General features: G+C 27.5%; 1 protein-coding gene across 1 annotated transcript in view; it reads right to left on the bottom strand.

Annotated features, from left to right (window-relative positions):
* LOC101237023 (spatacsin) overlaps positions 1-14,571 on the bottom strand; it is a 156,174-nt gene that overhangs the window by 109,662 nt on the left and 31,941 nt on the right. Inside the window, exons 8-13 of the mRNA XM_065806270.1 lie at positions 14,419-14,541; positions 9,754-10,037; positions 6,325-6,390; positions 6,122-6,238; positions 5,948-6,019; positions 1,938-2,036 (exon numbers count right to left, since the gene is read on the bottom strand). Of these exons, the coding sequence (XP_065662342.1) occupies positions 1,938-2,036; positions 5,948-6,019; positions 6,122-6,238; positions 6,325-6,390; positions 9,754-10,037; positions 14,419-14,541 (761 nt within the window). The remainder of the gene's footprint in view (positions 1-1,937; positions 2,037-5,947; positions 6,020-6,121; positions 6,239-6,324; positions 6,391-9,753; positions 10,038-14,418; positions 14,542-14,571) is intronic.

Below are 14,571 nucleotides of genomic sequence, written 5' to 3' on the forward strand. Positions count from 1 at the left end.
GACAATTTAACACTTTAACAAATAGACAGACAAACAATTTAATTAATTGATAAAGGATTTAGTAAGGGGTCGTCCATAAAGTACGTACGCTCATAGGGGGGAGGGGGGGGGTCTTCAAAAAGCGTACGAAAGCGTATGGGAGGGGGGGGGGGGAGGGTTCAATTTAAAAGTACGTACTTCGATTTTCTAATTTATCACAATTAACCAGCTAATCAATAGAAAAGTTACATTCTGACTAAAGATTCTAGTTTGCCAACATAAAAAGATGTATGGTATATGAAGTAGAGGGTATAGTTTTCCTCTATGCACACACATGTATGGGCGCCCTCAGAATTTTTTGATGTTCCAGATAGGACACTTTCACACATCGAGCAAACTCATAACTTAAGTTTGTTTATACCTATGCCAAACGAGGAGGCCTTGCAAAATATCGGGATGGCGGAGGCCTGTGAACAAAAAGCCTTAAAACGCTTACCCTCCCGACCCCCAAAATGAGAGGGGTGTAAATTTTGCATGGTTATAACTTTTAGATTTGGAAAAAAATTTGGATGGCCTCCGCCATCCAAATTTTTTGCAAGGCCACCTCATTTGGCATATTAACAAACTTAAGTTTGCACGTTGTGTGAAAGTGTTCTATCACCAAAAATCAAAACATCAAAAAATCCTGAGGGGGCCCATGCACACATGCCCGCCCTTATATACTGGCCCTGAGTAAGACCTGAGGGCCGTGGTTGATGGGACGGAGTCACCCCAAAAAAAACGTGTCAATGGCGTCTCAAAGACCGCTAGGTTTTGCTAAAATAAAAAGCTTCTTAAAATAGCAAAAGGGCACAAAATTTGCTGTTGCTCCCTCCCACTGGGTTTTACCCTTTGTTTTCAATATTACTGATCTCACCTTAGACTCGTTTTTTACTTACTAAAGAGGGGTGCCTGAAAAAAACGTCCACCTTGAGTATAGTTTATTTACATTTGATTCGTTAAAAAAACAAAAAAAGTTTTCCTAGATTTCAACGAGAATCGAACCTGGATCTCCGTCGACTATTGCCGCCGCATAAACCTTTCGCCCAAATACACACTTACATTAGTGGATTTTAAATTTATTTAAATTATTATTTGCATTTATACTTAAAGACGTTTTTAAAATGCGTAAGCAAAAAGCTTTGGGGTAGTATAAAGTATCTAAGGTACCCTCCGTCTTTTTTTTTTTAATTAAAATTTTTAATTAAGAAAAAAAAAAAAGGAGGGATGGGGGGATATTTGAGGGGGGGGGGGGTATTTGAGAAACGTACGTACTTTTAAGGGGGGGGTGGGGACATAAAAGTACGCATAGCAACAGGGGGAGGGGGGGTCAAATTTCAAAATTTTTGGCGTACGTACTTTATGGACGACCCCTAAATAGACAAACAATTTAATAAATAGACAAACAATTTAATAAATAGACAGACAAACAATTTAACAAATAGACAGATAAATAATTTAACAAATAAACAGATAAGCAACTTAACAATTAGATAGACAAGCAACTTAACAAATAGACAGACAAACAATTTAACAAAGGAACAAATAATTTCAAACATATTTGAGCATAAGGATTTTATTTTAATATACTTTTTAAACTTAAATTTAATATTGTAATAAATATAATACTTTTAATTTGATAAACTTATAAATGATTTAATAAGCAAAAAACAATAGTAAAAAAATAAAACAAATGTTTACAAACAAAACAATGTTACAATCAAAGTTACATTAACTATACAATCAATGTCTACAAACAAAACAATGTTTTAAACAAAGTTACATTAATTCTTCAAACAATGTTTACAAACAAAACAATATTACAATCAAAAATCTTAAAAACAAAAAAAAACAATGCATTTGGTTGAACTTACAAAACAAAACATTAACCACAAAAAAAAAATTCTACTGAGTTCTACCTGATCTCCTGAAATGTAGTATTTTTCTAGTTCTTTTAAAAACCTGATATCTTCAGTATCTCTCTCATCAAAAAGACCTTTCTTTTTCAATGTTGGAAACTAAAAAACAAATGAGATTTTTTTATTTTATTTTAAAAAAAAATTATTTAAAAAATCACTAAAAAATATGATATAACAGAATGGCGAGCCATATAAGAATTTGTTAGAAGAAACAAGAGATTAGCTTATCCTGTTAAGCAATGCACTGATAACAATACTTGCAATGCAAACATGCTTACAATGCTTTGTTGAAGATTCCCAATAAAAAAGGTATAATAAAATAACTTTACAAGATCAGAACAGGTGAATAAAATATTTATAAAGATTCAGGATTAAGAAAATGACAAACACAATAAAGAGAATTAACCTTAGCAGCTTTTTTAAAACATATTCACACACACACATACACACACGCACACACAAACACAACAAGCACCAGGGGCCCACTATAGTCAAGGAAATTTTTTTCTTAATTATTGTTATATTCCTCTGTTAACCATATAACTCTTAAACTCAATCCTTGACCACAGCAAGGAGAAACAAATTAAACGCAGTACTTCCAGGAATGTAGTGGGTTTAAATTTTATATCTCTTGTTAATGTAGATAAGAATCAATATGGGAACCTTGTTATAACTCTTAAGTTACTTGAAACAAAGAATAATGTTGATCATTAAGAATAACTTTAATGTTACAATGGGAAAAATTCAGAGAGTACAGCAGCAAACACAGGGTGTAAGATTGTGTTATAGTGCATCTTGAAAAGCTGCTAGCTCACATGTGCTGCTGTGCATATGCATCCTTCATTTAAATGAGTTATTTTTGCATCACCTTACAAAAAGAATTGATAGAAAAAATCACGCAGTATTGGACTATTAGGTCCTGGGGGAAACATGGGAAACACAACAGAATGTGTTTCCTATATCATTATTACTTGATAATTCATCATTGCCACAGATCTCTTCTGTGGCAATGATGAATTTTAATCTAAACAAAACTCAGTTGTTTATTTTTATTTGATTATATTGCTGCTATCATCACAATACTATCGATATATTGATAAATGGTAAGACTCTTACTGAGTCCTCTACTCTATTTTTTTTAGATTATCTTTCACTAATGACCTCTCATATTTTCCTGACTCAAACAATTTACAGTTTTTCAAGTCTTCTGCCCACCGCTTTCCCGATTTTAACTTTCTTTGTTTTCTCTTGACTCCCGGCATAATTAGTGATTACTTGTAGCCTTATTAGGAGTGAACTTATTTGGGGCAAAAAATAGCTTTAAGTTCAACCACAGCTCTATTTTATTAGTGCAACTAAAGTATAGCTAAAATTTAAAAAAAAAACTAATTTCATTTAATTATTTTTGAATATAGTTTTTTATTAAATGGTTTAATACATTTAAAATACATTTAATGCTAACTTCAAAGAATGTCTATTAAAATAATATCAATTATTTTTTTATTAAAAAAGTTACCAATTTAGATAAAGATTACAAATGCTTGTATTTTTGTTCAATATAATAAACATGTAAAGAACTTGATGGCTTTTTAACAAGTTGAAAAATATTATTAACTTAAAAAAAATATCAAAAGAAAACAAGAAAAAAAATTATTTAAAAAAATTTAACATGATGTCAATGCTTATAAAAAATCAAGAAGAGATCTAAATATAAAGTTGTCCTAAGAAGAGATCTAAAACGCTAGACTACTAGTAGAAAACTCTGAAGCCATCTTGCCAAATAAAAGTATTGAATAATTGACATATAATTTACTCCATGTTGGGGTATATACCATGTTATTTTAGCATATTATATATTTTTTTCCATATATAATTCTTTGTATTAAAATTGATCTAAATGATTATGTAAATAAAATCTACCAGAACTGAAAAATTTGTCTCTGTAATGTCTTTCTATCTCTGTAATGTCTTTCTATCTCTGTAATGTCTTTCTATCTCTGTAATGTCTTTCTATCTCTGTAATGTCTTTCTATCTCTGTAATGTCTTTCTATCTCTGTAATGTCTTTCTATCTCTGTAATGTCTTTCTATCTCTGTAATGTTCTTTAATTTTCAGCAATGAAATAAACCATTGCTGTTGTAAAACTGTCAAATATATTTTACAAACAACTTGTTTTTTTATAAAGTTATTCAAAACATTTATTGAACCAACAAATTTTTTGAAAACTATTTTAGAAACTTAATTTTTGCTTTATATGTTTTAGAATAATAATTTAACTATCCAATGTTATGTTTTATAAGATAATAAAAAAAATTAAGGGTCCCATGGAAATGGTCCCAAAAAAAACGAATGGTCCAATGAACTTTTTGATGCAACTGGGTATATTAACAATTATATACAGTTAGGAATTAAGTTGCTTTTTTATGGACTTTAAATGTTATAATCAAACAAAATTTTACAAAAACCAATGTTAGTATGACTGTTTTTACAGATAAATTTTTCATATAGAAATTGATGGAAGCAATATTTTTTTGATGTTTGATAAAAATTGATTACATATTATTGTTTAATGGGACTATACACAACATTATGAAACATTTTAATTCAAATTTTATCATTATGAAATTATTCATCATAAAATCATGGATACTTGTTATGGCTTTTAAATTACTTTATTAATTTTTCTGATTTTAGGACCTGAATTTAAATAAGAAATAGAAACATCTTAAACCAATAAACTTATAGTTTTATAATAAATAATTGTTTTTACATTGAATTACATTATGAGTTGTTATGAATATTCAAAACATCATCATCACTAATGCTTAATCTATTAAAGTCACCACATAGTAAAAGTAATTCTGAAAAACAAACAAAATTATTAAAATATGAAAAGAATAAAAATAACCCTTTAATGTTACAATCATAAACCTGTGACCAATATTATCACTGTTGACCCAATCTATTTATATTTATATAATCTATTAATATGTAAATTGTTAACTATTAACTATTGTTGAAATCTAAAAAACTACCCCTCCACCTCTAACACTTATTAACCTCTACCATTACTACTATCTGTTATTATTAACTATTACTTGGTACCATTAACTACGACCTGTTAACTCCTACTTTAACAAAGGTTAACCCAAACCTTTCTTTTTTATTAAATCAAACTATTTTAAAAAAATCTCAAAACATTGTTAATCGAATCACTTTAAGATAAAATTCTATAATCTTTAGATGTAACAATCAGAGATGTAATAACTACCTTATTTAAATTAATACTCATAGCAAAAATGCTCACTTTATGAAAAATGCCAAAGCAAGAATATTTTATTCATTTGTAATGTAAAAACATTAAATTTATTGAACAAAATGAAATGACATAGTATTATAATGAAAACAAATTTGCATATGTGACAACACATGCAAATTTATTTTCATTATAACTAGAAACTATGGATAATTTTATGCAACTTTTCAAAGTATGCAGCAAAAATTCAGATAAAAAGTAGATATTGTGTAATAAATTAAAGAAACAACTATTTTTTTTTTGTGCATATAAATATCATAACAATTAAAAACAAGATTGAAAAACTAAATAATTTAAAATGGCTAGAAATAATTTAAAAATAAAGTACAAATAATTTAAAACGGCTATAATACTAAATACTAATTTAATTGATATAAATTAAAGTGGTTAAAGATCTCTCAATGGTTAGAAATCTTTAAAGTGGTTAAAGATCTCTCAATGGTTAGAAATCTTTAAAGTGGTTAAAGATCTCTCAATGGTTAGAAATCTTTAAAGTGGTTAAAGATCTCTCAATGGTTAGAAATCTTTAAAGTGGTTAAAGATCTCTCAATGGTTAGAAATCTTTAAAGTGGTTAAAGATCTCTCAATGGTTAGAAATGAAGATCTCTCAATGAAATCTTTAAGTAACTACTTAATCTACTCCTTTAACAAATAAGCAAAAACAATAATAAAAATTAAAAAAACAAAATAAAACCATGAGTCCTCTTAAAATGCTCTTGCTGGTTTCAAAATAGATACTTTTTAGTTCTTTGTTTGGTTCTAATCCCTGAGCAATAAAAAACATAAAAATAAATTTTTCAAAAACTACTAAAAATATATCTATACTATAAAAACATAACAACAAACATAAGAAAAAACAAAATAATACTATATTCAGAAGAATTTTTACAGCCCCATCAATGTCATTTTGACCCAATTTATCTTGAGCAATTTGTTTTACTATGCCTATAGCAGAATCCAAGGATCCTTTTTCAACTTCTTTTTTCTTCAAATAATAAATAAAATAAATTTTGTTTTTAATTTTTAAATTTTTGAAAAAAATAAGCAAAAACAATAAACAATAAAAGAAACCTGAAAAATCTGATTTTTTTGCCATGTTCCTATTTTGCCATTGATCAAAAGGTCTTGAGAATTAAACTAAAACAAAATTTAAATTTATTTTTAAATCTCATAATCATCAGATTCATCATATCTAAATTCTACATGCCTAAATCTAAACCCTCAGTCAATGTACGAACAAAAACCCTCAGTCAATGTAGGGGAGACCGGGGCTAGTTGGCCGCAGGGGTAAGTTGACGAACTGCGTTTATCTTTAGAGCCTTTCATCAGAAAGTGACAAAAATTACTCAGAAACTTCCTAATTGACCATTTCATCATTCACTGTAGTATTGTCAGGATTCGCGCATGCGCATGGGAGATATTGAGATTTATGCGTTTTTTGGACAAAAACGTAACTTTTAGAACATCGCTTCCTTTTTACTTTACAAAGAAAATATTTAGTCGTATGAAAAAAAAATTATTGTAAAAGTTCCAGTCACAATTGGTTTACTATATTCAGTCAGACTTTTTTTTCAAAGCTGCCGTTTTTCAGGATCTATAGACTGTTTATTAAAAAAAAGCTCATAGCATTTACTATGGAAAAAAAATATTTATTTTTATAAAATTATTTTTTTTTAATTTTTTTTTTAACAATATTGAAAATATATATTCTTACAAAAAAATTAAAAAAAAAATTTTTTTAGTTTTTTTTTTCCTCAGATAAAAGGTGGGTTACTGCTTGGCTTTTATACGGACTAATATTTGGTACCAGCTAAAAGTAATATTAAATTTTGAGATAAAATTGTTGCAAAAATTAATTTAAAAAAAATTTCTATTAATTTTGCACTTAATAGTGCATTAATATTCATTTTTATAGCTTGCAAATTTTTTTTTTCTTTGAGGGTCCGGAAAGGCCCCAAGAATTTTTTTTGTAAATGAATGCAAATTTTATAAGATACCCTAATCCATACTCTTTAAGAATACACTTTAATATTTTTAAAAAAATGTACTGTTAAGGCTACAGAGCTCATAGAGTAAAAACTGAGCCAACTAGCCCCGGTCTCCCCTACATACAAAAACCCAACAGATGGCAATTTCAGTACCATGTCATCAGTGATTTTTTGTAAAGACTTTTTGTAAAGTAAGCAATATAAAACAATTTTTAAAACTATTTAAAATTTGATCAAATTTTAAAGTTTGCACTTAAATCACTTTTATAAGAAATAGAAGAAAAATATTTATTTCAGCATATAACTTGTAAACACAATACATTGATGCTAACTGTCCAAGAATGGCCCAGAATACTTCAGGCAATAAAAACATTGCCTAAACATTTGGGCGATGAACACTAAACATTCAAATACATTACAATCCAAGCTTTCTAACAAAAGAACTTGAATTTTCCTTGTATATAATGAAGAAAACAGTAAAAACATTTTCTAACAAACAACCAACCATGATGATGAAGTAAAAGTAATCATCTTTACTACCAGAATATTTAGAACATTATATTTAATACTCCTTCCGTCCTGAAATATGGTATACATTTCAACAAAAATCTTAGATTATCGTGATTATAAAAGTAAATTGGCAACTGTCATTACATTGTTATAGTAAATACTCATGACAATATAACCTGAAATATTTGACATAAGCAATATCATTCTTAATTAAAAACTTAACACTCAAACATCAGTGTTTCTTGAGACAAATAAAATTAATACCGCTGCAAGACGAGTATGGAAAATTCTGAAGGAAATTAGTTAAACTTAGAAAGAAGGGATTCCAAATATAAACAATTAACCAAAGAACAACGTCAAGGTATATTAGAAAAATTATTACAGCAGATGAAGGAGAATAAGCTAAAACACGGTGCAATCAATGAAGTTGCTACTGCGTAGCAACTTCATTGCCAAATCAAATTTCGAGTGAAAAAAATCATTATTATTTAATTAAAATGTTTCAAATAAAGTTAATATAATATACTTGTCATGTAGATTTTTTGATTTATTTTATTTTTTGCAAATGTATACCATATTTCCGGACAACAAAAATTGCTAAAATGTATACCATATTTCCGGACGGAGGGAGTATTGGTTTATTATAATATTATAATATCTAATTTTTGTATATTTCAGAATACTTATCAAGATTTTAATCAATTTTTGTACTTAATTAGCCATCAAGTGTACCTATCACCCTTAGTTAAAATAACTGATTTTGACTGCATTAAAAGCTTTATTTTAAATTGCACTTAGTTTGGAACTACAAAAAAAAATTGCTAATCTTTTAACTTATATATTTACTTATATCACTTCAAAATCAGGTTATGAAATTAATTTTAAAAAATTTTACACATTTTGAATTTCAATATCACAAGAAATTAAATGTAAAAAATTGTAAATAAAGATTCAATACAACTATTAAAGTGTCAATAAAAAAGTTTCTTTGATGATAAAGTAAGCTTTGAAAAAAAAGAAAAATGAAGGATTTCCTTCATTTTTCTTTTTTGTCAAAACCTTCGGAAACAGATCTTCCAAAAAAGACAGAAATAGACATCAAAACTATTGACTCTAAGCAGCTTAAAGATTTTCTAACAACTAACAAAAATTCTTTTTTTAGTATACTTGGATTGTCTTCAGCATTCTTAAGCAAAACAGTAGAAGATTGGCCTCTTGATGAGAGTTATTTGAAAGTATATAATGTAGTAAACATATGAAAGTTGTTGCTGATATTGCTGGAAGAGGAACAGAAGCGATACCTATTACAATTTGTATCAAATTATCGGAGGAAGCTTTAGGACAAATCTAAGACAAGCATTTTATCTTCAGCATGAAGATAAGATCCAAAATATAAGCTTTATAATACATTATAAGATATCTTTTGAAAATCTCCCTTGTTTTGTACTTTGTTTTTCAGTAAATAGAAAACAGGAAAATATTTTTTATAGTCCTACTTGGGAACTTCCACTATAAAAAAGTGAAAAAGTGATACTGCTGCACCTCCCGGGTGTCAAGGAAGTCAGCAAATTTCCAAAATAAAATTTAACTCAATTTTTTGAAATTCTACAATAAACAAAATTAAAACTCAAGTGTTCAAAAAAAGTCAACTTTTTTGACAACAGGACAAATAAATTTAAAATTAAAAGTATAAAAAAGAATAAAAGTATATTTAGATTAGAAAAATGTTTAAAAAAAGGTTGATGTTCATTTAAGTTGATCTTCATGTAAGTTGATCTTCATGTAAGTTGATGTTCATGTAAGTTGATGTTCATGTAAGTTGATGTTCATGTAAGTTGATGTTCATGTAAGTTGACGTTCATGTAAGTTGATCTTCATGTAAGTTGATCTTCATGTAAGTTGATCTTCATGTAAGTTAAGTTGCAAATAAGTTTAGGTTACAGAGCAAAAAGCAACAAAAATTAATTTATGAATATTAAATTTGAAAATAATAAAAACAAACCTGATGTTGCTTCCCTCCATCTATAGAATCTGTTTGTGGATTGTCTTTAAAATATACCTTTAAATGTGTTCTTAATTTAACAACTACTTGGGCTAAATAATTTAAAGTTTCATGCAAGTCTTCAAAAAAGTTTAAATCAGTTGACTGATTGGTTAAACTAGTCTTTTTAGTTGGAATAACTTCAGGTAAACTTTTTAATATCTCAATCCCGTCTTGAATTAAGCTGTTAAGATAACATATTGTTACCATCAACAGTCCTTCAAAAAAGTTGTCCTTGAGTTTGCCTAGATAACAATAACAACAAAAAAAAAAACATGATATTTTTATACTTAAAACCACTTGTAGTTGTTATGAAAAAATCTTTAAAAAAAAAATCTTTTTTCTGCTAAAAGATTTTAAAACTTACAACAAAAAAATAATAATAAAGAAGTTGTATCAGCAAAAAGTAATTTTTTAGGTATATAAAAAAATGTGTATAAATATTTGTAAGTTTAAAAATGTTCATAATTTGGACATAACTAGTTTTAAGGTTGCAGTTTAGTTTTTTTAATTAGTATAATGGCTGCATAAATTGTTGTACAAATTTATACAGCGCTTAAAACATAAACTTTTTTTATGTTATTGCATCATCTAGTAATTACATCATATAAAAAAGTGCTTCTGATTTTAACTTAAATAATTTTTCTAAAAATGTTTTATAAATAATTTTTTTTTTAACTTTTATGATTTCAATACTTCATAAAATAGTTTTGTAAAATAAAATTTCATAATTGGTTGAATTGATGCAACCAATAGATATTTTAAGATTCATAACCAACCAGGTTTTTTGTTTTTGTCGGAACTAACAAATTGCAAACCATAGTTAGGGTAGGAAAAAATAAAGCTGTGAAATGCTATATAAAATGTTTCCCTTTAATAAAAATTTTAATAACTAAATGAAAATGTATTAAATATGGGTACTTAATGCATTTTCAAAAATATCTTTTTAAATAAAATACTTTTATTTAAAAAGATATTTTTGAAAATGCATTAAATACCCATAATGGCAGAAAAAAGAGGAAAGAAATATTCTTGAAAACGCATTAAATATCCATAATGGTAGAAAAAAAAAAAATTTATTTGAAAACATAATAAATACCCATAATGGCAGAAAAAGATACCAAATGGCAGAAAAAAATACCATAATGGAAAAAAAAAGAAAAAGTAAAAAGATTAAAAAAACTTACACAGTGATAAAACAGTTTTTTTGCTATATAGTTTTTAAAGTGTTTTAAGTTTTACAAAACACTTTAAAAATCATATAGCAAAAAAAACAAGAAATAAAAAAGAATATATTGTTCCGAGGTGTTTAAACTGCTAAAACCATGGTGAGAAAAATGAGCAAAACCCATTCTGTGACTTACTATATCTTCAATCAAAAAAGGAGAATAACAACACAGACAGACTGCTTTTGAAATCAAATTCTGTAAGACAGAAATATTAATCAAATAAAAACAATTATCAATTTGTTTATTATGATAACTTTAAATACTATTGACAGTAACTAGTTTCTTAGCATTGGAACTAGATGGTGGAACTGATGAATGTAGAAAAGATAAATGTCAGCAAAAATTTTTGTGTTAGCTTGTATATATTAAATGTTTGTGATTTCTGCCAATGCAGTTTAGACTGAGAAAAACTACAAAGTTATTTCTTGATGACTTGATGCTATTATTTGACATTTAATATTCAAAAAAAAGTTCAGAATCACTTCCAAAACAAGTGAAAAACCTGTTGCTATAAGGTTGCAAAAGAGTTTTATATGATACTCTCTCTCACTCATATAGAGTTATACGTTTTTAAAGTAACTTTTAGGTGCCCCAAAAAGTTCTAACAGTCTTTTTACAGAGCACAACAGAAGAGCATTTGAAAGGAAGCTCGTATCTCTTTCTTTACTGATGTTATAAAACATGCCTAGAGGTTGAAACACAGATCTCTAGCTTCTAGATCTCTAGCGAGGCAAGCATGCTAACCACTGCGCTATGGCTGCAAATTCATTTTTCTTTTATATGAATTAAGCTATATAAAACAGATAGTTCAAAGATTTTTCAAAAAAGTCAACATAAAGGATCATTCTCTCATAAAATTAATTAGTCTTTTTTCTTCTTGATGTACTTGATGTACTTCTCTTCTTGATATAAAATATGCATCTACTTTTGCAGATCTATTTTGTTTCATATTCAAAAAGAAATTTAGTTTTACTATAACAATTTTATAATTATATTCTAAGTTTTACTATAACAATTTATTTAATTATAATTTTTGATATTCTGTTTCTGCATTGTTTATTTTTTGTTGCAGAGGAGAAGTTTGGATAATAGTCACAACTTTCCCATACATGTTAAAATTTTAATTTTTTTAAATTGACATTGTTTAAACTTATGTCTGCCTTCAACTGCATCAAAGTCAAGTAATTTATTAAAATATTACTTATTAATCTACAGGATGCATTGGAGCAAAACTTATTATTGCTTTGAGATAAACAAAGTTGAGAAAAATAACACATACAAAAAAGTTTACATTTCACCTGATTCAGTGGAGAGATTAAACTATTACAATTTAATAAAAAAACAGGAATGGCTCAACAAAGACTTAGGCTCTACTTCTCCCTTTCCATTTGCATTCAGCGACAATTAAGTTGTTTGGTTTAAAAAATAACCTTTAGTCAACTAGTTTGTTCTATTTTAAATTTATGTATACAAATACATAGAAATATATGTAAAAATAATGTATGTATTATTTTTTTTTTTTTTATATTCGCATCCCCAAGGCCGAGAGGGCCACTACAGTCGAGGAGGCTACTTTTTGTGGTTACAACCCTCTCTCAGCTCTGTAACTCTGAAACACGAACCTCTACAAACAACGCCACTGCGCAGAGCAACAAGTTGAGCATGGTACTACCAGGAACGTGGTGGGGGTCGAACTTGGAACTTCTCACTTATGAGGCGAACTCTCTACCACTTCACCACTACCGCGTCAATGAGCATTCATGACAGGTACTTCAATCTCATACAACATCTGTATGTTGTTTCTTTTCAGCTATGGAGGAAGTCAAAAATACCTTAGACTTAGTTATTACTATGAACAATTTAAAAACAAGTTTTTTGAAAATTTAATAAAAGGCCATTGAAGGATAATTTTGAAATATGATACCCTTCTGTTGCATTTCTCTGTTGCATGTAATAATTTCATTCCTAAATTATCTGTGGAGTTTAAGAATGTAAGTATTTGTGATTAACAAATGAGTTTGTAACAACTCCCTTGATTTTTTCAATACACCCTTATGGGAAGACTTCTGACATTTTGGACATTGTTCAAAGTCAAATTGTCCAATGCTTTTGTAATGATTGCTAAATAACAATTCCCTATGGACAATTAAAGTTATTAAAGTTTTGTAAATTTCTATTTGTACAATCATTAACAATTGCAACACCATAATTCCCTTGTAGATTAATTCCCCACAAAGGAAGTCTTGAGTGAATGTATATTTCGCATCTTTATTGATTCACATGTTACCACACAACTAAGTCAACCTAAAGCTGCTCCATCAAAATCAAACATTAATAATTGAGAACAGTGCAAGGGTAGATCTATAATAGTCACAGATACCCAGGGGAAAATGGCATTTGCAGCTGCAAAAAAAGCAAGAATGGCGAAGAAGCTTACAAAAAAAGTAAAAAGGAAGCTTACAAAATCAAGAAAAAGATTCTAAATGGAAAAATCTCATAAAAAGCAATCCTTTAAGAATCATTATCAGATGAATCAATAAACCTACAAATTTAAAAATAATACATATAACCTAAATACAACCTTGATGACAATGGATAAATGACAGCAACGGTGATAATTTTGATGTGCCATGATGTACTCTTATAAGGACATGATAAACTTTAAGCACAATTTAGATAAATACCAACTGCAAATAAAAATGCAAATCAAGTGTCAGAATTCACCCCACATGGGGGGTGAATTATGACACTTGATTTGCATTTTTAAAATAGTTTTTAAACAATGAATTCAATGATATATATATATATATATATATATATATATATATATATATATATATATATATATATATATATATATATATATATATATATATATATATAGACACACACACACACACACATTAATGCGATTTTAAAAGTATTCTACAAAATAGAGTGCTCAATGTTTTTAAAAGAGCAGAGCAATAATAAATTAGTAAAAAATCACTAATCAAGCTTTTTTTCATTTTACACTGTTTCATCAATTATTTAATTAAAATGTGGTACTTTAAAGTATGCAATTGACATATTTCAACTTTTAACTTTTAAATATTGAGTAAAGTAATCGTTACTAGCATTATGTTTTTCCCTATTTGAACCTTAAGACCATGTGTTAAACCTTTCGAACATGTGTTTTAATAAACCTTATCTTATCTTACAAAAACTACTGCATCAAACAAAAACAATTTAAAAAAATTTTTTTCAGTTTATACACATTTTTTATTTATTAATTTTTTCACCCAATCCTTTTAACGATTTGACGAAAAGAAAAAAAAATGTAAACAAAATGTAAACATGAATAAAAAATAAAAAACAAAATAAAATGAAAATATACCAAAACAAAAAAAAAACTCACGTTTTGATGCAGTTGAGATGGAATCCTGTAACTTTTTAATTGTTTCTTTTAATTCATCAGACTCAAACAATACCAAATTAGTGTTTAATTTGTAATAAAACTGCTTCCAATGTCGTGTGAAAGCTAAGTAAACATAAAAAATTAAATTTAAAA

Source organism: Hydra vulgaris, chromosome 09 (assembly GCF_038396675.1).
Source record: "Hydra vulgaris chromosome 09, alternate assembly HydraT2T_AEP".
Lineage (NCBI taxonomy): Eukaryota > Metazoa > Cnidaria > Hydrozoa > Anthoathecata > Hydridae > Hydra > Hydra vulgaris.